The sequence below is a fragment of the Neovison vison genome, chromosome 2 (assembly GCF_020171115.1).
Source record: "Neovison vison isolate M4711 chromosome 2, ASM_NN_V1, whole genome shotgun sequence".
Taxonomy (NCBI): Eukaryota; Metazoa; Chordata; class Mammalia; order Carnivora; family Mustelidae; genus Neogale; species Neogale vison.
Genome location: NC_058092.1, coordinates 77,548,264 through 77,573,962, shown reverse-complemented (window position 1 = coordinate 77,573,962; position 25,699 = coordinate 77,548,264). Strand labels below are relative to the sequence as shown.

At 34.1% G+C, this 25,699-nt stretch overlaps 1 protein-coding gene across 12 annotated transcripts in view; it reads left to right on the top strand.

The window, feature by feature from the left end:
• Positions 1 to 25,699, top strand: part of ZNF644 (zinc finger protein 644) — a 130,227-nt gene that overhangs the window by 79,242 nt on the left and 25,286 nt on the right. For 10 of the 12 annotated variants that reach the window (XR_006383195.1, XR_006383196.1, XM_044238660.1 and 7 more), the window contains 4 exons: positions 4,637 to 7,674; positions 7,855 to 8,460; positions 10,391 to 10,513; positions 25,495 to 25,597. Coding sequence is in view for 10 of the 12 variants with exons in the window: in XM_044238660.1 (XP_044094595.1) it covers positions 4,637 to 7,674; positions 7,855 to 8,460; positions 10,391 to 10,513; positions 25,495 to 25,597 (3,870 nt within the window). In the remaining 2 variants the exon portion in view is untranslated. The remainder of the gene's footprint in view (positions 1 to 4,636; positions 7,675 to 7,854; positions 8,461 to 10,390; positions 10,514 to 25,494; positions 25,598 to 25,699) is intronic. The other 2 variants (XM_044238665.1, XM_044238666.1) reach the window with 1 other exon arrangement.

Sequence of the window (25,699 nt, the reverse complement as noted above, 5' to 3'; positions counted from 1 at the left end):
AGGTGTTTATGATTTAGTACCTTACTATTTTTAACATTTTCCTACTAAATAATGAAGATAATTCATGGCATCAGGAATGAAACTACTCAACAAGTTCATTTCATTGTAATTTGATGGTAGGTGGTAAAATTACATAAAGATCATTGGTTTGTAATGGTAGTATTGCATGCTGCCTGGGAAGAAAGCATTATGTGTGCCCAATGTATTCTTGCTTTATTTTTCCTGTTCATTATTTATGTATTTTCTATTTCTTTGAGCTCATTGACTTTTTTTTTTTTTTTGATATTACCAATAGGAAAAACCCCTTTATGTAGTTTTCATGATTGAGATAGTTCTGTGGCCTCGATCTGTTAGTCATTTAGTACCATATCATTGTTCAAGAATCAGCTTATCAACATATTATAATTTAACTAAGGGATTATTTCAAGTAATTATGAATTTAGAGGATCTTTTTAAAGTCCGATAGTATAATTTTCACTTCATTTTTAGCTCATTATTTCAAGTAATGTTACGTGTTAATAATGTAATAACCAAAAATTTAACATATATAGTACATATCAGAGAGGATGTTAGAAATCATCTTATCCAATCGCCAGTGCCATATTACCTTCTACAGTGTTCCTGGCAGTAATCTAAACTGCTGAGCCATTCACTTCACTATTGTGTAAGACAACCCTTTGTAATAGGTTGACTGTTTCCTGTTTTTAGTTTATTTAATCTTGAGATGATATCCATCTTTGTGATTCAGACACATCGATCATATCTTTTATAGGCCACACCTTTGAATGTTTGAAGATTGTTAATTGTATTGGCTAATTGCTAGGCTAAGCATACCAAGTTTTCTCTTTATTTCATCATGTGGCATGCTGGATACTCTTATGAATTTCTGTATTTTTTTTTTAGTATTTTCTCTCAATGATATCCAGAGTAGGATACTGCCTAGATGATATGGTTAAATAGTATACTCTGTCTTCACTTGAATTATATATTAGGTGAGGCTTGCATTTATATATTTGTACACTGTGTACATATATATAGACTTAAATATCACAGTAATTATACATATAGTATTTCAGTTAATTGAGATTTGTTTTGCAATTAGAATGACAGTTGTGAATGTTTTTCTCTTCTTGACCCAATCTTATGTATGACTAACTGAAGTTGTCATGTGTTCTCAAGGATAATTTAAATGAACATGGGGTTTGTGAAAATCTGACAGATCTTAACTGTAACTCAGCTAGTAGGCAACATTATAATTTATTTATAGGTTTGTAATATAGCTATTAATGAGCTAATGTGGAATGAGGGCAAATTGTATTATATTTTTGTGTGAAATTATACTACATGACAAAGGTTGGTATTATGTAATAAGTGCCCACAAAATATTAACCTACTAGCAATAAATACAATTAATAATGTACATAAAAGAATGAAATTAAGCTAATTTTCTATAAAAAATTATTCATGAACAGAAAGTGGACAGCATAGATTTGATGACAGGAAGGTTGTATCTAATCTGAATTACTGAGTGACCTAGGAAGCTTGCTCAGAGGGATTACAGAATAATTATGTTAATATGCAATTATCACCTCATTTCTTCTATAGTAACCTCAAGATGTAGTGTAGTGAGGGTGTTATAGCAAGTGCTGATAGTTTGCAAAAATACTGATGTTTGAAATTTCTAAGACAATAAGTCTAGCTTGAGGCATAAAAGTGATGATCTGTCATCTTGAAGACAGATCTGACCTTTGTACTGTTTTTTTTTTTAATGCTCATAGTATATAACTACAGGCAGTTATAGTTGTAGAACTCATTATGATTTTCAAGAAACTGAAATATGTTTTATGTAGATTTAAAGTTCCATTTACAGCTTTTTATAAAGTGTGTGAATTTTTTAAGGAATATTTTAAAATTCATTTAAAAGAAAAATTCTATGATTACATGGAGGAGGATAAAGTAAAAGTATCTAAGCATTTTATTAAAATATCCTAATTGATATAGCAGAGTCACTGAAATTTAAGGAGTCGAAGCAATATAACATTGGTTTATTTTAATTTATTAGTTTCCCTTTTTTGAACTTAATGAATAATGTCTACCCTCACATATGTCCCCCACTTAGTTCTGTTAACATAAACTGGTGTTGATGGCTCTGTTACATATATTTAACTACATAAAGATAGTTGGAAAAAGTATTTGTAAGTGTGAAATTAACTTGTGGGTTAAATGCTTTCTTGCTTACGTGCTACATAACCATCCACGAATGTAGGGAAATAATTTTTGATGTCAAAGTTCTAGATCCATTATTCACTGCAAAGTATTTTGATGGTTCAGTGTTCTGCATTATATCTCAAAGCAACAGCTGTAAGTTTTGAATACGCTTAAGAAAAAATGTTTTTTAACATTTTTTAGTTAAGATATACTCTGAAAATTAAACTAGGAAAAAATTTTTATTGTTGCTAAGATACTAGCTAGGAGCCGTTTCTTATAGCATACTTTTTAACTGATGGGGTACATTTTTAATATTAATGTGCTAATAAATATTCTGGAAAAGAATATTTTTGAGTAGAGGTAATCATTTATTTGGGGACAGATAAGGTACATTTCTTTAGGTGTGAAGGAGAACTTTGTTAAAGACTTCATTTTATATTTTAACAATATTTAATTTGATCTTTTGTTTTTCCTTCTGCTAGATGTATTTTATAGACAGAAGATATCATATACATATATTCTTACTATGTTTCTGAGCAAACCAGTTTGGTATCTTTAGAATGTGAACTTTTGGAAGACTCCTATAAAGCCATTCTGGTAATGAGAATGCAGTCTCCAAGCAGACATGATATTCTCATAGTTTGTCACCCTGCTGTTCAGGGGGTACCAGTGAAGTTGCTTTAAATGGGAAGCGTCTGTTCCATCTCTGAACCTCTAACACCAGAACAGATGGGTGGAACATGGAACATAGAAGGTTTTACCTCTGAGGTGGTAACAGTGAAGCCACTCATTAACACTGAATTTACCACTTCGTTAGCAGCATTGCTTCCTGTTGAGAAATACTAATATAGGCTTTCAAATTGACTGAGCATATATTTGTCTACCTCTGTGATGATAATAAATAGGAATACAAAGTAAGTGTCTTGCAGGCTAGTTTTTAAAAAATTCTGTTGTCCACTTCAGATTTGTGAGATCGTTCCTATTTGAACATTTTACTTTTTCTATGTAATTTCATGAGAAATGTCAGGAATGGGTAATAGTTATAGCATAAAGGTTTGCTTTTCTTTTCATTGACATTTGTACACTCTTCCCTAACACATGTTTATGTGCTGCCCATTTTTAACTTCTGTGTATGTGATGTAAAGACTCCTGCTGGGTGCTGCATTAGCACCATTTTGGGGTGATATCATTGAATATGATCTTATTGGATGTCTATTTTTATTACTATGGAAGTTTGCCAATCTCAAAACAGAATTCTGAGGCCTAGGAGGGGCAGAAAAATTGTTGGTGTAAATAATAATGCCAAAGACAGATATTTGTTGTATTTGTTTGTAATAGTTGTTGTATTGAAGAACACATGTTGTGGAAAGAGTAAGCTCATACTTAGAAGAGCTTATTCTAAATTGTGAAATAAGAATAATTATAAATAATTCTTTTATTCTTTAACTAGACTTAATGTTTTACAGAGCATGTATTTAGTACCATGAAAGATACTAGAAATAATGAACTGTATTGAAAATATTTTAATTTCTAAATATCAATTAAGTTCCTCCTGTCTTAAAATAGTGTTATTTATTATACAAATTAAAAATACTGTGGGAGGGAAAATGGGAGACTATTCTTTATCAGAGAGCAGGAACCTCATCTGTCTTGTTTACTGTTGGTATTCCCAATAATAAAGCAGTGCCTGGCATGTGGTAAGGGCTCAGTAAATACTTGGAGAATGAATAAACTGTACTTGCTACCTGTACAAAAGGAAAAGAAGTACAGAGTTTTAGCCAGCACTTAAGATAGTTCATAGCTAGGGTTGCCAAACAGCAGGTTCTTTAAATTGTACTTGAGGATTATTGGACATTTTGAAGGCCTTGCTGTCATTGCTGGGTCAAGAAGTCAGAACTATGATGGAATTTGCGTTATTTGAATGGGGTGTCTACATTTCATAGGAAGAAAACTGTTTTTCCTCTTGCATACTTTGGCTTTGATTTTGCAGTTGTCTTTTTATTCATTCAACATGGTAGTACTTTATTCACCAAATACTGCCTAAGCACCTGTGCCGAGCACTGCGCTAGATTTTAGAGATATGAGAGTGACTGTGTACAGTACCTGCCCTCGAAGAGCTTACATTCTTCCAAGGAGACAGACAATTCCAGTATAATGTGGCCAATTCTAATGTTGTTGTTCCCTAGACATTTTGTAGATATGCAATATAGGGTTGTTGTTGCTTAGCATAAGAAAAAAATTAACCTTTGAGATACTTTTAAAGTCTTTCACATTTTTTAAAGTGTTTCTTCATTCTTAGAAAATTATTAGGCTCTTGTTATAAGCAGTAGAGTTACACTAATAAAAATATGTGCTTTGAACTCTCCATACATTCTAATAGAATTTTTTCTTTCATGCAAATCTAAATTTTTTTTCTTCCATTTTCTAGACTAAATGTGTTAAATGGGCTTGCCAACAATATGGATGATGTGAAGATAAACACCGAAATTACTGGTGCTAAAGAAGAACTCCTAGATAACAACAGTTTTATCTCAGACAAAGAAAGTGGAGTTCATAAACCAAAAGATTGTCAAACATCATTTCAGATAAATAATACGCTCACTCTGCCTGAAGAACTGTCAAAGGACAAATCTGAAAAAGCCTTAAGTGGAGGCCAGTCTACTCTGTTTATACATGCTGGTGCTCCTACTGTTTCTAGTGAAAATTTTATCTTGCCTAAAGGAGCTGCTGTTAATGGACCAGTTTTACACTCCTCCTTAACTAAGACTTCCAATATGAATAAAGGCAGCGTTTCATTAACCACTGGACAACCTGTGGATCAGCCAACAACAGAATCTTGTTCAACTTTGAAGGTGGCACCTGATCTTCAACTATCTACACCACAGAAAGCAAGTCAACACCAAGTTTTATTTTTGTTATCAGATGTAGCACATGCTAAAAATCCAACCCATTCCATTAAAAAACTACCTACCTCTGCTTCCGTTGGTTGTGACATTCAGAATTCAGTAGGGAGTAGTATAAAGTCAGAGAGCACTTTAATAAGTCAAGTAGAGGTGGGTGAGGATAGTGATGATTTATTGGTAAAAGATGATTGTGTCGATACATTGACAGGAATTTCCTCAGGTACAGATGAATTTAGGTCAGAAAATGACACAAACTGGGATCCCCAAAAAGAGTTCATTCAGTTTCTTATGACTAATGAAGACACAGTGGATAAAGCTCCAGTTCACTCTAAAGTAGGTCTAGAGAAAAAGAGAAAGCGAAAAATGGATGTAAGCAAGATTACTCGTTATACTGAGGATTGCTTTAGTGATTCTAATTGTATACCCAATAAGTCAAAAATGCTAGAGGTAGACTTTCTGGAACAGAATGAAGAACTACAAGCAATAGACTCACAGAAATATGCATTATCAAAAGTGAAGCCTGAATCAACTGATGAAGACTTGGAATCTGTAGATGCTTTTCAGCATCTAATTTATAACCCAGATAAGTGTGGAGAAGACAGTTCACCTGTTCATAGTAGCACTTTTCTCTCAAATACCTTAAAAAAGAAATGTGAAGAAAGTGATTCCGAGTCACCTGCTACTTTCAGCACTGAAGAGCCATCGTTCTACCCCTGTACAAAGTGCAATGTGAATTTTAGGGAGAAAAAGCACCTCCACAGGCATATGATGTATCATTTAGATGGGAATAGCCACTTTCGCCATCTTAATGTCCCAAGGCCATATGCTTGTAGAGAATGTGGACGGACATTTCGAGATCGTAACTCACTTCTAAAGCATATGATTATTCACCAAGAAAGAAGACAGAAGTTGATGGAGGAAATTCGTGAATTGAAAGAACTTCAGGATGAAGGAAGAAGTGCACGATTACAGTGCCCACAGTGTGTGTTTGGTACCAATTGCCCTAAGACATTTGTGCAGCATGCTAAAACCCATGAAAAAGATAAAAGGTACTACTGTTGTGAAGAGTGTAACTTCATGGCAGTGACAGAAAATGAATTAGAATGCCATCGAGGCATTGCCCATGGAGCAGTGGTAAAATGCCCTATCGTCAGTTCTGATGTAGCCCAGAGAAAAACGCAAAAAAAGACTTTCATGAAAGATTCTCTTATAGGATCATCCAAAAAATCAGCCACCTACATATGTAAGATGTGTCCTTTTACTACTTCAGCCAGAAGTATTTTAAAAAAACACATGGAGTACTTGCATTCATCATCATGCATTGATTCATTTGGTAGTCCTCTTGGACTTGATAAAAGAAAAAGTGACATTCTCGAAGAACCTATCGATATTGATAGCACTAAACCATTAATTAAACAGCAGTCAACCACATTTCCAAAGAACTCTGCTTTAAAACAAGATGTAAAGCGAACATTTGGATCATCCTCACAATCAAGTAATTTTTCCAAATTCCATAAGAGACCACACAGAATACAAAAAGCTCGGAAAAGCATTGCCCAGTCAGGTGTAAACGTGTGCAATCAAAACAATTCTCACAAGACTGTTACGATTAAAAGCAGCACTGACCAAAAACCGAAGTATTTCCATCAAGCAGCAAAAGAAAAATCTAATGCCAAGGCAAACAGCAACTATTTATATAGACACAAATATGAAAACTACAGGATGATCAAAAAATCAGGTGAATCATATCCTCTACATTTCAAAAAAGAAGAGCCCAGTTCATTAAATTCTTTACATCTGTTCTCATCATCAGGTAATTCTCACAACAATAGTTTCATTTCAGACCCTCAAAATTCTGACACCAAAAGGCCGGAAAGCTTCAAAGAACATAGGCGTGTAGCTGTAAAGAGAGTAGTTAAGGAGTCTAAGAAGGAAAGTTCTGTTGGAGGAGAAGACTTGGATAGCTATCCAGATTTCTTGCATAAAATGACTGTTGTTGTTCTGCAGAAACTTAACTCCGCTGAAAAGAAAGATAGCTATGAAACAGAAGATGAAAGTTCCTGGGATAATGTTGAGCTAGGTGACTACACTACACAGGCTATAGAAGATGAAACCTATAATGATATTAATCAAGAACATGTAAACTTATTCCCGCTGTTTAAAAGCAAGGTGGAAGGTCAAGAGCCCGGAGAAAATGCTACCCTTAGTTATGATCAAAATGATGGCTTTTATTTTGAATATTATGAAGATGCTGGAACTAATAACTTTTTGCATGACATACATGATCCTCAGCATTTAGAAAATGCGGAAACTTCATTGTCAAAGCATAGTTCTGTTTTTCACTGGACTGATTTGTCTCTTGAGAAGAAATCATGTCCTTACTGCCCAGCAACATTTGAAACAGGTGTTGGATTGTCAAATCATGTCCGAGGACATCTTCACAGAGCTGGACTAAGCTATGAAGCCCGACATGTTGTATCACCAGAACAAATAGCCACAAGTGACAAAATGCAACATTTCAAAAGAACTGGCACAGGGACACCTGTTAAGCGAGTTAGAAAAGGTAAGTTTCCATGCGGATAATATGGGTTAATATGTGTGTATTCAAGTTCAAAGGATTCGAAGGTTTTGCTCAAATCTGGTCTTTTTAGAATCATCTAATTTTTGTATTTCAGAATTAATTGGCTTTACGATGATCACTTTATAAAAGATTCTGATGTTACTCTTAAAAAATTTTTTTTAGCTATAGAGAAGTCTGAAACCACTTCTGAACACACTTGTCAGCTCTGTGGTGGTTGGTTTGATACTAAAATTGGATTATCGAATCATGTTAGAGGCCATCTGAAAAGACTTGGAAAGACCAAATGGGATGCTCACAAATCTCCAATCTGTGTTTTGAATGAGATGATGCAGAATGAAGAAAAATATGAAAAGATCTTGAAAGCATTGAACAGTCGTCGTATTATTCCCAGACCATTTGTAGCTCAAAAATTTGCATCAAGTGATGACTTTCTATCTCAAAATGTTATACCTCTTGAAGCATACCGTAATGGCCTAAAGACTGAAGCTTTATCAGTGTCTGCATCAGAAGAAGAAGGGCTGAGTTTCTTAAATGAATACGATGAAACAAAACCAGAACTGCCCAGTGGAAAAAAGAATCAGTCTCTTACACTGATAGAACTGCTTAAAAATAAAAGGATGGGAGAAGAAAGGAATTCTGCTATTTCTCCTCAAAAAATTCATAATCAAACTGCAAGGAAGAGATTTGTTCAGAAGTGTGTTCTTCCATTAAGTGAAGATAGTCCATTGATGTATCAGCCACAAAGGATGGATTTGACTATGCACTCAGGTAAGAGGATGCCTATGACTGTCGTATAGAATTTAAACACAATTTATTATGCTTACTTGTATGGAATATTTGTAGAAAATACTTTCTTAGAATCCTTTTACTTAAGCTGCTTTTTTTGCAGAGCAGAGATTGGTTATACTGTCATTTCTATATAAGTCATCAGTTGATGCTCATCAGCACTGAATTCTCTGTGCCTCATTTCTTGGTCAGAATGTAAGGTGAGAACAAAAACAAATAAAAAGCTGATCTGTAAAAATAAAATTTGCTATGGCTGGGGGATGGTCCTATGGATGGGAGGTCGACGTTGTTCAAAAAGCGTAGCGTTACTGAAATGGCGTACCTGTCCTATATATGCCAGTGCTCCAAGGTGATAATGTGTTGTAAAAGCTGTTGGTTTTCCTTCTGCTCAAACAAATAAACAAACAATCAAAAAATAGACTCTTTAAACTGAATGGATTGGTGTCTGTTGTGTGTTGTGATTAACCCGAAGAAACGTCTCCCTCTCCAATTCCTCATTATATTGTGGGATAGTTTGGTTTTAGAGAACTGTTGTGAGTATAAAGCATTTGTTTGGGGTTTTAGATTTTACAGTGGTGGTCTAAAGGAATAGAACAGATGGTTTAGGTTAGTGCTTGTGCACCATTAGTTTTTCCTTTTCAAAAGAATAATTTGTGTGTGCCAGCAAGTGATGTAGCAGGTAAAATAGAAAACTGTATGTGTTCTTTCTAAGTCTGGCTTATACTTTTAGACTAGAAAAATTTTAAGTGTCTTTGTAGGTTTCTTTTGGAGGTTAAAAATTTGGAAATGAACTTAGATGGTCTTATAACTTAGCCCTGAGTTGAATGTGTCTAAGGTAAAAGTAACTGGTCAATGGATTAATAATGAATATAATTATGGTAATGTTGATTTGCTTGCTCTGGCAGACATTGGGATAGCCCAGATATTTGTATGCAGTTTTGATTTAAGGAAAGATTACCTTGTGTTATAAGTGGTCTGCAAAACTATCTTGTATGGGTTTGTGGTTAATAGGGTTCTTTCTTTTGTATGAAGTGAGTCTTTCAAAGTCAAATCTTCAACCTTTTTGAGAAGGAGAAAATGTAAGGAAGGTGTGTTAGCTGTGTTGACTAAGGTGTGGTACACTTAAGAGATGGAAAGTGTATTTGTGGCTGATTATCATAGTTACTGTTGAAGAAACCAACTGAAAGGTGTTGGGGGAGTGAGGATTGATTGTCTTTGAAGTTAGGAGTTTCTTATTGTTTCAACATGTTTTCTTTCCTGTGATGACTAAGATGTTAGCTTGTTGATCATTTATTTAGCACAAAGATTTTAGCAAAAAACTTCAAATCATTAACTTTCATTATTGATTGCGCATTCAGAGTAATGAACATAAAATGCCCTGAATAAAATGTTGTGTCTAACAGCTGCTCAATGGTGTGTTTTACCACCTTTTCTCCCAGCCTTCATCAGAAAGCCTAATTTAGTATTGAGCCTTTTACGGCTTTGTGGGTAAAACACTTTAATTACCACTTTGTCAACTAGACTTTTTAATTCTTTTTATTGGTAATGTTGTAAGCTTTGAAACTTCTCAACTGAACTGTGCTCTTCAAATCACAGGATTGTATTTTAGGTTTAGGAAATGATCTGCGTAACACAGAAATCTGCAAGAAAGTGATAATAGGTGTTAAATCCAGAGGAGCTCAGAGGTTCATGGCATTCCTCTTCCACATTTCCAAAGAGCATGGGTTGGCTCTAAATACTAACAACAAACTAATCATAGTTAACTTAATTCCCCCTCCTTATTTTAAGTTAAGCTAATTCAATGAACGTTTTTAAAACCATCCTTACTGTGGTACTTTTCTTCACGCTTTTAGCTAAGAAAATTTCACTTTTTGAAGTGAGAACTGGATTATAGTTTTCTTTTGAATGATAGGTATGCCTGTGAAGCTTAGAACATGTGTGCATTGCAATACGACGTTTACAAGTGCTGTTAGCCTGTCCAACCACTTACGCGCTTATGCACGAAAGAAGAGTGCTGGACTTTTGACTGGTACAGGTATGTTTGAACAGATAACACAGCAAGTCTACTTGGTACAGTACACTTTTTTTCTCACCAGACTGGTGCTAGTTCAGATGATATTTATAGCTTTCTTTGGTAAGCACAGTTGAGACTGAATATACATTAAATTTCAGCAACTTGTAAACTGTTAGATATAATTTTAAGGAAGTTATCCTTTTTCATTAGGATCTTATCGACTTGATTTAGGGGAAAAGAAAACCAACAGAGGTGTGAAACTTTTGAGTCTACAGAACTCCCATTGATTTTTAAATTATACAATTTTTGATTTTTAAAATTTATTTTTGTTAGTGGATTCCAGTAAGGCACCTCTCTTTGGTAAAATAGATTGTAGTTCTAGCTTGAGAAAATGCTTTATTAGGAAAGGAAATTATTGTGAAATTTCAAATATGTAGGTTAATTAGAAAACTAAGCAAAACTTAAGGAATTTTCATTAGTTTATAGATCAGGTCTTTAAAGAGACAAGCCTTAATAATGGCCCATGTTGACAACTGAATAGATTTTTCTTTTAGTGCTCCTAAACTATGTTTAGGATTAATAAATACAGCCAAGGACATAAATGTTAACATGCACATTTCTGTGTTATTTTTGGTTGGTTAGCCCAACCTTGCAGATAACCTCTTCATATTGCTAGCCTGTGAAGAATTTTATTAACTTACTCACATGTAATACTGCTTCTTACCCTACAAAATGCCTTGCTCTTTTCATTTGTAGCCTTTTCAAGCTACCCTGCTTTAGCAAATCCCATTTCGCTCACGTCTTAAAATATACCCTCTTTCCTAAATATATCCACATAAATCCTTTTGACTAAAATTCTCCTTCCAATCTCTTTATTTCTCTTGCTCTTTGAGATCACTGCCTTCTGCTTTCTTCTAGTTGTTGTTTTCCCAACTTTTTCGTTCTTCCTCATGTCTTTCTATAGCTTATATCCAATATGTTCTTGCTACCAAAGAAACACTTGTATTCATACTAATGTCTTTCTTTCTTCTGCTTCTTTGCTTTATCCTTTGACTTGATATACAAATGACCAGGAATGACCATTGACTGTATTAAAAAGGATAGGGTGAGTTTTACTTTACTGGATTATAACCTCTTACTATGAAATTTTAGTTTTTGTGAGATTACACCTACCTTCATCAGCCTTGGAAGGTGACTGCTGACATTAGAAGCAGGGAGGCAGTAAAAATAAAAGACTGTGGAAACAGAAATTCATCATTGTTATCATAATCACTATTATCGAACATTTACTATGCGTCAGGCACTGTGCTGTGCAATTTTCATGCGTAATATATAGCTTCACAACCACCGTATGAGATGTGGGTACAATAATTTTACAGGACACTGGGGCTTAGAGAACTTAAGCAAGTTACCCAAACTTATGTAGTTATTAATAGCAAAGTTGAAAAATCAAGGCTTTCTTACCCTAGATCTCTGTTTGTAATCACTATTGTCTTGCCACATATAGAACATAAGTAATTGGAAATCCTAAAATGAAGTTCAGTTTAAGGTGGGGAGCATTCTGCTGAAGACTGAATAAATAAGAGTCTTAGAAAGAACAGGAACCCAAGAAACAGGCCTGGAGTAGATTTTAGAGGACTTGAGAGAAATGTTTCAGTCTGACTATTCAGACAGATGATTGCAAATACTCAATGAGGTACATCTCTCCAGTACAGATTTTCTATGCCATTAAAAAATGGCTTTACCTCATCTGAAAATCTTTCAAAATGTAGAATTAATTATTTATAAATAACTGAGCATAACCCTCCACTGACCAAGGGTGCATTCTCAAAAATACTTTATTATCTAAAAAATGTCATTATTAAAGGAAAAAAGTAATATAGAATGAATGGGGATATATTTCTTTGGGCATCAAGAAAAAAAGAGGATATTACTTTTTTTAAAAGATTTTATTTATTTATTTGACAAACAGAGATCACAAATAGGCAGAGAGGCAGTCAGAGAGAGAGGGAGAAGCAGGCTTCCCGCTGAGTAGAGACACCCCCCCCACCCCCCCACCCCCAATGCGGGTCTCAACTCCAGGACCCTGAGATCATGACTTGAGCCGAAGGTAGAGGCTTTAACCCACTGAGCCACCCAGGCACCCTGAGGATACTAGTTTTTAAAGAACTTTAATACTAACCAAAATGTCAGAAGTATTAGAAAATATAAATTGTGTATTTGGCAGTCCTAAGGCAAAGAGAAAGGAAATGAAAACCTGAAGAAAGTCTAGGATGATATTTTTCACAGTGCACACCTACTTTTAAGAAAAACTTTAAAATGCATGCCCCCCGCTTTTTTTTAAGAAATTCTGATACTTTCCTCTTGATTTTTGAAAGCTTCTTGACCAGTAGAGCTACGTGGAATATGTATTTGCTACTTACTTATGCCTACTAAGAAGTTTTTTTTATCAGCTTTAGTGACATTTTTCATTTTCCAAGTGGGAAAATGTTTCCAGTTCCCAAGTGGGAACATTGTATTTTATATTTATAAATTCCACGTGCCTATTTTCTTTCCCCGTATCAGTTTCATGGTTTAAGTCAGTGGTCCCAACCTTTAGTTTCTGGAGAGTTCCACTGGATTGTTATAAGGGATTCATCAATTCATATAACTAGCAAGAATTATTTTTCAAGAATATGTTGATGATGTTTTAATGAAAGAAATACAAAATTGTGTTTAAAAAACCTTACCTTAATCCAAGTAGATATGAAGCTGAAACAATGTAAGAAAATATGTAGGACTAAAACCTCCATAAGAATGTCTGCTATTTAATTCAAGTAGTCTTCATTCATGTGGATGTGGCCTCCTCTTGAAGAAAAAACTTAGGTATCCCTAGAGTAAATGCTTGCAGTCTGCAGTCTTCGGTCTGGTCTGCATGGTTATCTAGGATAGAACAAATCCATAAGCCGCCTCTTCTATGGGAACTAGCTGTCTGTTGAGAGAGGTAAATATTCTACCTAGCCTGGATAGACCAAAAAGGATGCTCCTCTGCTTCCCAAAATAGCTATTTACTTGAGGACTCACATAATTCTGATGTGATAGTTCTCAATCTTTTTTGGGTCATTGATCTCTCTGAGAATTATGAAAGCTGTGGGCCCCATCCCAGAAACATGTACTTATTCAGCCACAGATAAAAAGTTTTCTGTTTCTCACAAGTTTTGTTTCTCTTGAAGGTTATCATCTATAGACCCTTCTTCCTCTGGTGGAAAGCTGAGAAAGAGGAGATGACAAAAGAAAAATGAGGTAGAAAGGACACAGAACTAGGTATCAGGAACCCTAAGAAATCTTTTTTTTTTTTTTTTATGAGTTAGAAAATACTTAAAATGCCAGAACTGTGTAACATCAAAATTAATTTATATGGTCACAAATATAAATTAAAATATAATATGCTTCATAATTTTAGTAAAAGGACATGATGAGTAATAAAGTAAGAAAGCTTAGAATTGAAGACATGGAAGGGTAGCCATACTTGGGACAGAGTTAAACTGTCAAAAAAGAATAGACTTCATTTTGCCCAGAACTGATCCAATTTATAATCCATAGAGCAGGTTCGAATAATCTATATAATAATCCATGCAATTGTGGATAATCATTTATGAAGCATTTTTTTAAACTTTTTTTAAAATGGATTTTTTTGTCTAAAGAGAATAGTGCCAAAGGGTTTACTTTATTGTAAATTCAAGGCATACTTCTAAATAGGAATTTATTACAGTTAAGATAGATTACACTCTTAGTAAAATTCTTTTTCAGGTTTTGTTCTCTTTAGATTAACTGCTCATGTAAATTTTTTCTGGTTAATTTTTTCTACAGTGTAATAAGAACATTACATAATTTTCATTAAGAATCAGAAATTTTATGTAGCTTATATTAAATGCTTTTAGACTTTTCATTTTACTATTGACTTTTTTGTGTTTAATATTTAAATTAAATGTTATCCTTTTTATACTGGCAGTATTAAAAGCATTACTAAGTTATTAATAGAGTGACTGTACACACTGGGTTAGCTCTGTTTGTTCCAACCAAGTAATTGAAAAGTACCTCTTTTCCTAAGTGTCTGGGATTGGACAATAAATTATATGATCACCTTGTTATTAAAGTTTCTAAAATATTTAAAATTATTTAAGGCAGAGTATATTCTATCAATGCCATTAAAAAGAACCAAAAAAGAAAAATATTTTGAGATCAAAGTAAGAGTGAATTCTAACAGGTAAAGAGAAGGAAATAATTGAAGTCTGAGTAGGTTGTTGTGAAAGGAAATGTATCAGTAAGGTAAATGCATGTTTGCACTATGCTTTCCTGTGGTACAGAGCCATGTTATCTCTTGGAAAGAAGAAAGAGTAACAGTGGTGTTCAGCACTTTTATTGGAGCTCCATTTTTACATCTTTACATATAAACCCATATTAATACACATACTCATTTGTTCATTCATTATTCACCCGAATTGAATGTGATGTACTCTAATATTTCTATTTTATTCTTTTTCATTAAAAATAATGCTAGTCATGACCCAGTAAATTGATTTACTACCTACTAAGAAGTTACTATCCACAGGTTGAAAACACTTACCTTAAGTAACTTTTTCTCTTAGGGACTAGTACTGACCAGAATCAACAATAGTAACATTTAAGAAATCACAATACTACTTCTATGGCAACAAGTAATTTTTCTTTACTCTTTGTATTCAAATGTTTGTCTGTAGATCATATATATATATTTTTTTGACAGAGAGAGATTTATTTGACAGAGAGAGATTACAAGTAGGCAGAGAGGCAGGCAGAGAGAGAGGAGGAAGCAGGCTCCCCGCTGAGCAGGGAGCCGGATGTGGGACTCGATCCCAGGACCCTGAGATCATGACCTGAGCCGAAGGCAGCGGCTTAAACCACTGAGCCACCCAGGCGCCCCTGTAGATCATATTTTTAAAATAAAATGCTGGCCTCCAATATTTAAAGTAAATTGGAGATTTCTATTTACTTAAAATTAATGCAAGAAAAACTTTTTTTTTTTTTTCTTTTTAAGAAGGGGTGGGGCAGAGGGAAAGGGAAAGAGAGAAGGCCAAGTAGGTTGCACATGTCCAACGCAGAGCCCAACACAGGGATTGATCCCACAACCCTGAGATGATGACCAGAGCCAAAACCAAGAGTTGAACACTTAACTGACTCAGCCATCCAGGTGCCCCTTTTTTATATGCAAATATATTTGGGGGAAGGGCTTCATTTCATTACCTTCAGAATACTTCCATGACATTTTAGAAGTAATGCAGGATTATTGCTATTCTACACCAATAGACTCACCACCATCATAATTAATAAACAACTTCCAGTGAGAAAAAGAGAACTTAAAAATTGATACCAGAAAGTCTTTCAGTGAATACCACCAGTGCAATATATCTACATTCTTTTTTTAGTAAAGTCAGTGTTTTATTTTTCATACCATCCACTTTTAAGTGGATTAGTAGATTGTGTGTTACTTAATAGGGTCTTTTGACTGTTTTCAGCTTTAATATAATTGGCCATAGAGGCCTACAACAAGTGCTAATGAATGTGTAACACAGTGCCAGGTGCTGAGTGCGTAGATAAGCCACCAGAAAGTAATTCTTCTATTGTGGAAAGTGCTATAGGAACACTTTTCTCCTGTGGTGGAAAGAAAAAAATAGTATTGTGAAAGCTCAAGATGGCATTAAATTATTTGTCTTTTTGTGAGTGTCTCTGCAATTTTTTAAAAAAATTATTATATTGCATCTTGAGGAAATTGCATGTTTTTGTAGTGATTCATTCCACCTGAAAGAGTAGTAGAAACATTTTTTATCTTATGATGATCAAACTTTAAAGGAGCAAACTAGCTTTTAGTTAAAGCGGATACCTTTGTAATTACTCTAGACTAGTCTATATGGAGGATACAGGAGAAATATGAAAACATGTCCCTGTTATCAGAGAACTTAGGAGAGCATTATGGGCAACACATATAAAACTATCAAAATTAGAACTATGCAAGATAATATACAAGTGAATGGAAGTAAAGTATATGTGCTGTAGGAGATAAAGGTGTTTATTTTACTTTAGGCTTTTTGAGGGGGGCTGGGAATTAAGTTGTGTTCTTTTTTCCTGCTGCTCTCACAATTTGTCTCATTTTTAAATAGAGCCTCAAAAAGAAGGAAAAAGGAAAAGTAGAAGTAGTTCATGTTGCTATGTTTCTTGCCATTATGTTTAAAGTGAGAGATTAAAACTGGTAGTCAGAAAATTTTCATTCTTTTTTTTTTTTTTAAAGATTTTATTTATTTATTTGACAGAGAGAAATCACAAGTAGGCAGAGAGGCAGGCAGAGAGAGAGGGGGAAGCAGGCTCCCCGCCGAGCAGAGAGCCCGACGCGGGACTCGATCCCAGGACCCCGAGATCATGACCTGAGCCGAAGGCAGCGGCTTAACCCACTGAGCCACCCAGGCATTCTTTAAACAAAATTTTTCGTTACTATATCGTATACCAGGACAGTGCTAGCTCTGAGGCTGTAAAGACCCTATAATTGAACTACATAAACATACTCATGATCCTGGGGCATAAGTACAACTGCACTAACATGGACAAGTTGATAAGGTTTCAACTAGACCCTAGACTTGAGTACTTTTAGGAGGAAGAGATGAAATAGAACATTCTAGGTAGAGCGAAGAACATAGCTTAGGCACAAAGGGATGAAATTTTGAGTTCAGGAGGTGCTGGAAGATTGAATTACAGGTATTTGGGAACACAGTAATGAAAGAAAGGTGGGGTTGATGCTTTGAATCCTTACTAAAAATTTTAGGAAATTATGGAAGGATTTTTTATTTTATTTTATTTTTTTTGGAAGGATTTTTTAAAATAGGGGAATAATGTGGTCAAACTTGTATTTTAAAGTTATCCCTGATAAAGTGGACGATAGGTTTCTGTATTTTCTTGGCTCTTACCTCTGTAGTACTGTTCCTCATTAAAAGTGCATGTCTCTATATATTTGCACAATAACATACCATCATTAAACATTAGCACATTAAATTGTTCAAGTAGAATAAATTTTCCAGGTATTCAAAGACTAGTGTCACACTTAATTTTATCCTAACCATTTTGATGATGTTTCTAAAATGTTCTTATTTCTGCCTTGTGAAACTGTAGACTGACTATAATTTAATCATTTGGTAAATAAGAGTACCCTTATGTTTTATAATACCAGCAAGAAATGCACTGTTTGCCCACAATACTAAAAATTGATTGTCTGATTTATTCACTAATTCAACAAGCAATTTTTTCAGTTCCTGCTTGGTTTATGCATTGCGCTAGTAAGTACTGCAGAGATAAATTGGATCTTATAGTAGAAGCACATTATACATAACTGTAATACAGGACAAATTTTAAGGGCCATTGGAGAGGTACACCTCTCCTTATGGTATACTGTGGAAGTTCAGAGGAGGAGGGAAGGTACTTTTAGCTGGACCAGGACCCAGCAAGGCTTTTGGAAGTAACATTTGATTTGGACCCTGAGGATATCTAATTGAAATGGAAATAGGCATCAGGGTAGGGAAGAAGCTTACCTATAGGAGGGAGCAACTTGGGACAGCGGGAAGTTTATTGAAAATATGAGGAAGTAGGAGGTAGAGATGGACGGATAAAGGATATGGAATGCTAATCTCTGGTGATGGAATTAATTTTGTACTAAGGGAAAAGAGAACTTTTGTGGGGGTTTGGGGGATTTTTTGTTTGTTTTTGTTTTTAAGAATTTGAGAAAAGTTTTAAAGGATTTGCTGGGGAGGTGGAAAAATTGTAGGTGAGGTCATTTTAGGAGTCCTGAAGCAGGACAATGACTATGAATGTAAAGGAAAGGTAATATTATGGAAGTAGGTAAGAATTCGGCAGATTAGTTAGAGGTGGAAGAATAAGAGGACAGAGATAGAGATGACTCAGATTTTAAATCATGTTGCCGGGAAGATGGTTATACCAGTCAGTATAGTTAATGAATCTGCTACCATGGTGTTTCTAAGCAAAGGGTAGATAAACTTCATTGCTTATCCAGCAATAGGTTATCATCTAGCTATTCACTGTAACAGAGCAAATAACCACACTTATTCAGTCAGTAAATTTGTGTTTCAGAGAGTGGAACCCTGAACAGTTTTGTACCATTGTAGCCCCAAATATTTACATTTTATGATGCCTGCTTTTGATGTCATTAGTTATAAAATTTGAGAACTCTGTTTGGTTGATAATCTTTTTTTACTAACCACTTGTTTTTCATAAAAATCTTAACTAGTCCCCTACCATTCTTGTTCATTCTGTTACAGTTTCTGAGTTTTGCTTTTTATATTTTGTTTGATTTTTTTTAACAATTGTATTAACCTAGATTTTTATATATTTGGATTTTTTAACATGTCTAATACCTTTATATCCTTTGTTATAATGTTTTGTGTTTGCTGTGATTTCTGTTCTAACATGAATTTTTTAATGCTGTTTAGAATCTGGATTAAGATATAATTATACCTTACAAGTAACAAGGCATGTTCTGGCCATTAAATGACTTTATGGAAATAATAAAACAATACACAGACTTTCTTTTGGAGGTAAGGGCAAGAGGATGACTTGATGGAGGCTATTGTTCCCTCATGTATCTAAGAAGTGGAAAAAGAGTATTCACTCTTTCTTTGTTGTGTCTGGAATTTGAGGAATAAGTTTAATTTTTGCTGTGCATTGTTTAGAATAAATATTTAGTTGTGGCCTTAGCTGGAAGTTAACTCAAAGCAGAAGGTACCTGGTCAGCACCATGTTTGATTATAGTTTGGGTTTTGGCTGGAATGTGTAAACTTCAAAATTATTTAAAAAAAAAAAAAATCAGATCTATTGGGATTTGTGCATTTGTGACCTTTAGATATACCGTTATAATTATTGTGCGCCCTATATAACTTGGACATGTTTATAGTAAAGATAATTTATGGCAATATTAAAGTAATGTGGTTTCATTACCTAATTTTATAATCAGAAACATGTATTTAATTACTCCTACTAAATATAAAATGATTTATTTTGAAAATACTGAGGCTTTTAGGGTTCAGGGGAGTGTGATTATATACAAATAATTCTAAATAAAAGTTTTATAACAGATTAGTTATATATTTTAATGTTTATTCCAATTTTAGATGTGTCTTAGTTTTGGAAGAGTGGTTGATATTGGTAAGTGCATATTTTGCTTTAGTAAAACAGCATGCAAGTCCAACCCACTTAAGGAATTTTAAATGTTTTTTTCCTAATCTTACCACAGAGAAATAATAAATTTGCTATCCTTATTAACTCTTAACTGACCAGTAAACAACTTGTAGCCAGGGTATTGTTAGCTTTTAGCTTTTGACAAGCTGGAAAAACTAGTCTGCTTCCAGTTTCTTTGTTGATAAAAATCTGTGTTGAAGTATACTTACCTTTAGCTTTTTCCTTTACCTAAGGGACTGTTGCTCAGAATATTCTTCTACAAATATCCCCCCTACTTTGAAATAGCAGAGACTTCTACAAATTGAATGTACCTTTTTTCTCCCAAGTAGACCTAAGCTTAAATAAAGGCTACCTTCATTTGCTTGAACTTATTCTCTGAACCAAGGATAGAAGGCTATTCCTACCCTTAATATAATCCTTAATATGTAGGGCAAACTCAAGCTACCTGCCTCTTCTAGATTAATACTTTAAGCAATAAACCTCATACTTAAAGCAAAGGAAATCTGCTTTTCACATATTTTGCATTCTGTCCTCTTCTAGGTAGAATGTTAAATCATGCAGGACCTAATTAACTTTGCCATGATTGCTCTGTGATTCTGTGTTAGTTATACTTTTAGTTACTGAGAATGGAAACTCTAAAAATCGATGAAAGTAACATATAGGATCCTGGAAAAAAATATCCAGTTTTGGAGTGAAACTGTCAAGAGAAAATAATGGTGGAAATGTACTTCTGAGGTTGCTAATTGTATATCTATCTATATGCTTAATTTTGATTGGAAGGGAAACATTGCTTTTCATGACAATAAACCCCTTAAACTGCTTTATATGTATCTTGGGAATAATGACTGGTTTGATTATGGCAGTATACCTAGAAACAAAAAATTGGTATAGGGAGTAGGAAAGTCCTTTCCATTTTAATGGGCTATAGAGAGTGGGTTTAATGATTTTTCTCTTAATAGCTATTTTTTTTAATGAGCCAAGAGATTAAGAGGTGGAGCTGAGGGGCTGCCTTTCTCATTTAGAGTGGTAGGTACTCAGATCTGGCTACGTAATATGCAGGATCCAATGCAAAATGAAGATGTAACGTCTCGTGTTAAAAAACTATTAAGAATTTGAAGACCGCATACAACAACAGTGTTTAACAAGTATGGGATCCTATGTGACTGCACAAGTCATATACCCATGAAGTCTTATAGGCACTTTTTGCAAAGAGAAGAGCGTACACTGAAGAAATAAGAATTTGGCTTCCTCTCTCCCGCATCCCTATTTTATACAAGGTAACATGTTTCTTCTCCCATCCCCCCAAAAGCGATGTTCCTTTTCGGTTGGGGAAAGAAAATGCTCTTTGCACAGTTCTTTATATGATTGGGACTTACGAACTTTGAAGGATTAATGATAGCAACTAGAACGGAGTTTATTTATCATCTCAAATTTGTGTGCCCCTTGGGACATACACATTCTCCTCCCAACTTTTGCATTGCTGTTACTTACCCCACTACCAGTATGTTGATGGTGGTAGTGGAATGATGTCTTACATGCTTCCATCTTTTTATTCCTACCGCCTTCTTGAATGAGTTCTTAGCTGTTGTTGCTGCCTACCATCTTACACAGGCCAACTAGATGAAGAAGACCTTTTCTATCCTCTAGTAGAGCTGTACCATACCTCTTACTTTGGATGTATATAACCTGGCCATTGTATTAATTTTCACTTTACTCCAGAGATGCCAAAAACCAGTTAGGAACAAAACAAATGAGATGGAACTTTCAATTGTAGGGGAGGATGACTGCAAATAAAAATATTTTGGAGGTAAATGTCAACTTAGTTTTAATGTGCTTCTTTACCACACTGAAGCTTCAGATGTTTCTAAGAAAAAAATTCTTGTATTTGGAGGTCATTTGTGTAGTGAACTAAAAAGAAAATGAAATTCAAACAGATGTATGTAATGGGAAGAAAGGTGGAAAGGTCAAAAGGACTTATTGTTGGAGCCCAAAGTAAATTCTTTTTCTTCTAGGTATAAAACTAAATAAGGCTCAGAAAACAAACTGGAATTTGTATCTCTTGTGTTACTCATTGATTTGCTTTTAACTGATTTGGTTTAGTGCTTTAGACACATTTGTTGTTGTTATTGTTGTTGTTGCTTTTGCTGTTGTTGTATTTTGTAGCATAGCAGTATGGTGTTCTTTTTGAGCGTTCATAAGTCTACTGTATTTCTCTTTCATTCCTATTTGATCAAACAGCTGTTTTACTGAAAGGAAAGGTATACTCTAAAACTTTGTATACAGCCTTACAGGATAATTTATTCTCCTTACAAGTAAACTACTCTCAGTAGGAAATCAGATCCTTTATAAATCAGATAACTCTCAAAGATGTTTTCAACAGTCTTCTAGTTAAAATTGATCACTTTTCTGCCCCTCCCCCCCATAGGTGCCTTAGGATGGTTTGAATGATTTTGTTCCTTTCTAAAATGCAGTTAAACTCAAGAAGAAGAAAATCAAGATTCTAAAACCAGTCTAGTATTTTGTGTAAATTTTAAGTATAGAAACATTGGTAGATTTAAAATATTTTGGAAGAGATAAAAAAGTGTGCATGTTTTTACTTTCTGATACTAACAAATAAAATCCTATTACAAAGAAAGACTTTATTATAAAGTTATGTATTTGGCAGATTATTAATATAAACAACTTTGTTAAACCTTTGGCTATTTATCACAAATATTGATAAGCCCCATTATACTAAAACTGGATGGGTTAGTGTTCTGTTTTTAATGTCCTAGTGACTCCTGGTGCAGGCCAGAGTAAAACTGCTTTTCCCTTTAGATACAATAAAAACTGTTGAATGAGAACATTTCTATAATATGTTTGTGCATCATCTTTTTCATTTAGTGGAACATTTTGTGTAAATCATCTTTTTCGTGTAGAAAATACCATATGGATGTCCCTTTGTGTGCATATTAACATATTAAATACTCGTTTTTTTGCAGATTTTTCTAAAATGTTTGGGCAGTAATGCAAGGGTGAAGTTTGGATGTTGGTATTAGAAAAAAAACTATTCTTATAAAATGTATTCATGTTTTACCATCTAAAATAAATAAGTGATGTTTCAGGGGATAAGAAATTTTAAAATGATCATGGAGATATCAAGACACCAAGGTGTTTAGGTGTAAACTACCAGAGGTCCCAAGTTTTTCATATCCTTACTTTATGGACAAACTTCCAAGGATGCCCAATGCATGTGGTTCTCTAAACTTACTTGGAATCCTGGATAATGGAGATTCTCAATCATATACTGGCAGAGTTCTCCTACTTTCCAAAGTCATACTTTCAAATATTAAATTACTATGAAAGCCCATGACATTGTCATTTAAAATTTAGATCTGAGCATTCATAAAAGCTCAGTTTCTAGAGTCCATACAATATCAAAAGTCAGAAAACTTCTTTTTCCTGTATTAAAGTCAAAAACATTTCTATATCTCAAATGTCCATTTCCATTTTTAAAAAATTATAGCATCTAAATATAACTGACAAAACATTCTATTGCCTACTTGCCCATCACCCTCTGCCCTTTTCCCTCAATTTGCTTTACACATTTAACATTAGCATTCTGTGAACAGATTTTTAAAGGATTGTTATAATGCATTCTGTTTGTATCCTACAGTAATTTATTTACATTTTAAAAGGAATTTGAATACACTGTGGCAATTTTGACAACCAGCAAGCTCATCAAAGTAAGATTCTCCCTATAATCTCATGATAAACCAAATGCTTACTCTGTTCCACATAACAAAGACAGGGATTGTGTGCGGTTTACCTTTTAGATAGGGAAAAAGAATAGCTGACGTCTAGTAGCACTTAACCCTTCGAGTTCCCTAAACTCTTTACTTCTAGTGTATCAATTGCTCTATGCTTTAAAATCCACTTACATTCAGATTGCTTACCAGTGCAACTAGGAAACCGAAGGTACTAATTACAAAGTACTTGATACCTCACTTCCTACTGGTTGTAAAGAACTTAGTTTCCACATCTGTAGACTGATCAATGAAGAATTTCCATGTGACTGTTAGCAACATACTCATTTAAACAAATGCCCACAGGTGTTTTGCAGGAATGCTACGTATATTGCATAGTGGTAGAACAAATTTCCATTCATATGCTGTCTAAATGTCAAAGGTTAAAAATTTGGGTTTTCCTTTGTTTTTTACACCAGAAATATTTGTTGAGTTTCTATGTGCCAGGCTCTTGATTGAAATAATTAATAATTTGTAAGATTTTTCTATTCCAGATTTTGGTTGTTTAGCTTTGAATTAGCCATTCTTAACTTGATTTCCTGCAGTTCTTTACTTACTAGATTCTTCTTCTGAGCATAAGCAAAGGAATACTCTGGGCCCAAGCAGGATTTTACTTTTAAAGAGGCAGGTGACAAGAAGCAGAAACCAGCGGCTTGAATGAGATTTATCTAGGCTTCTCATGGTTTTTAATTTTCTATATGACATTTCTGTTAGCATTGCCACTTGACTACTGTAAGGAACTGTGTTTACTGGTTTTGTAATAGTAGCATCTATTCTTTTGGAATCTGGACTTGGACAACTCATTTCACAGAATCCTTGAATAGCCAGTTCCTATTCTCTCTTTCCTAGAATTTCCAGGGGATTTCATGTGACAGGTTAACAGAAGAAAAGCCATTTGTGTAACTCTTCTGTTACATTTGTTTCCCTCCCCCTTGGATCCCTAGAGATAAACTCTTACCTTCTCTTCCTGCTAATTGACCAGCAGCACCCTGGAATATTGTCATCCCTTTGTCCAAAGGAATGGTGTAGTTATATTCAAAGACCAATAAAATGTTATGTCCTATCATTCCTACTTATAAAAAAATACCTTTTTTCCCTCTATTAAATTAAATTTTTTAGAATACGTGATTGAAGGAGAAGTCAAGTAATAGAAAAATTTCAAGAACAGCACAAAATTTTGATCCACTTTTAATATAAAAATCTTTTTTCCCCCTTTAATCACATTTTAAAAATAAGTTGTAGGAGAAAATGTAAAATTATTTTAAAAATGTAAAGAATAATTAGCATTACGTTTCCAGTCCATTTGTAAATTTATGTGACATAATCTGGATTTACATTTATTTCTTAATAAAATAAAACATTACTGTACATGCAATACAGGTTGAGTTTTAAAAAAATGAAAGTTGAGCTTTTTTTGCCCTTCCAGATGTTGGGCCAGCATATAATTTTAAGAGCTATTTGATATATATTTGTTATAAAATTGATTTCTCATTGACTTTTTATTATGTTGATGATTCTTTACTAAGTTTTCAAAACATGTGAGACCTACTTAATGGAATAGTAATCAGATGGAAACTTAATTTGATGATCTTAAATAACAGGTTGAAATTTTCCTGGAAATAAGGAAGAGTAATTAGATATGAAAATAACATACTTATAATCATAAGAGGAAAGATTTATCATTGTGATAATTGGCCAATTTAGTAATTTCGAGTTTAGTTACATTCTCTCAGTTCTAGTTCGGTATATGATAAAACATTATTTGAAAAGTAGTGCAGGAAGAATGCATACAGATAATATAACTGTTGTTAAAGACCCAGCTGCAAGTTTTAGTGCATGCTTCAGGGAATACAGATGAATATAGACTTTCTCTAACTTGGTTTAGATGGTCTGACCTCTCTAGAAGTATGTATTTCTATTTTAGAATATATATGAAATGCTAAGTCTTTCTCTTCCCTTTTTTAGCCTTAGATTGTAAACAAAAGAAATCAAGGTCAAGATCTGGAAGCAAGAAGAAGATGCTGTCATTACCTCATGGTGCTGACGAGGTTTACATTCTCCGATGCAGGTATGTGCTTATGTTGCTGTATCTACTCAGTTTCTTCAGATTTTGCTTTGAGACATATTAGGGATTTTTAATTTGTGGCAGAAGGTGCATTCTCAGCTATCA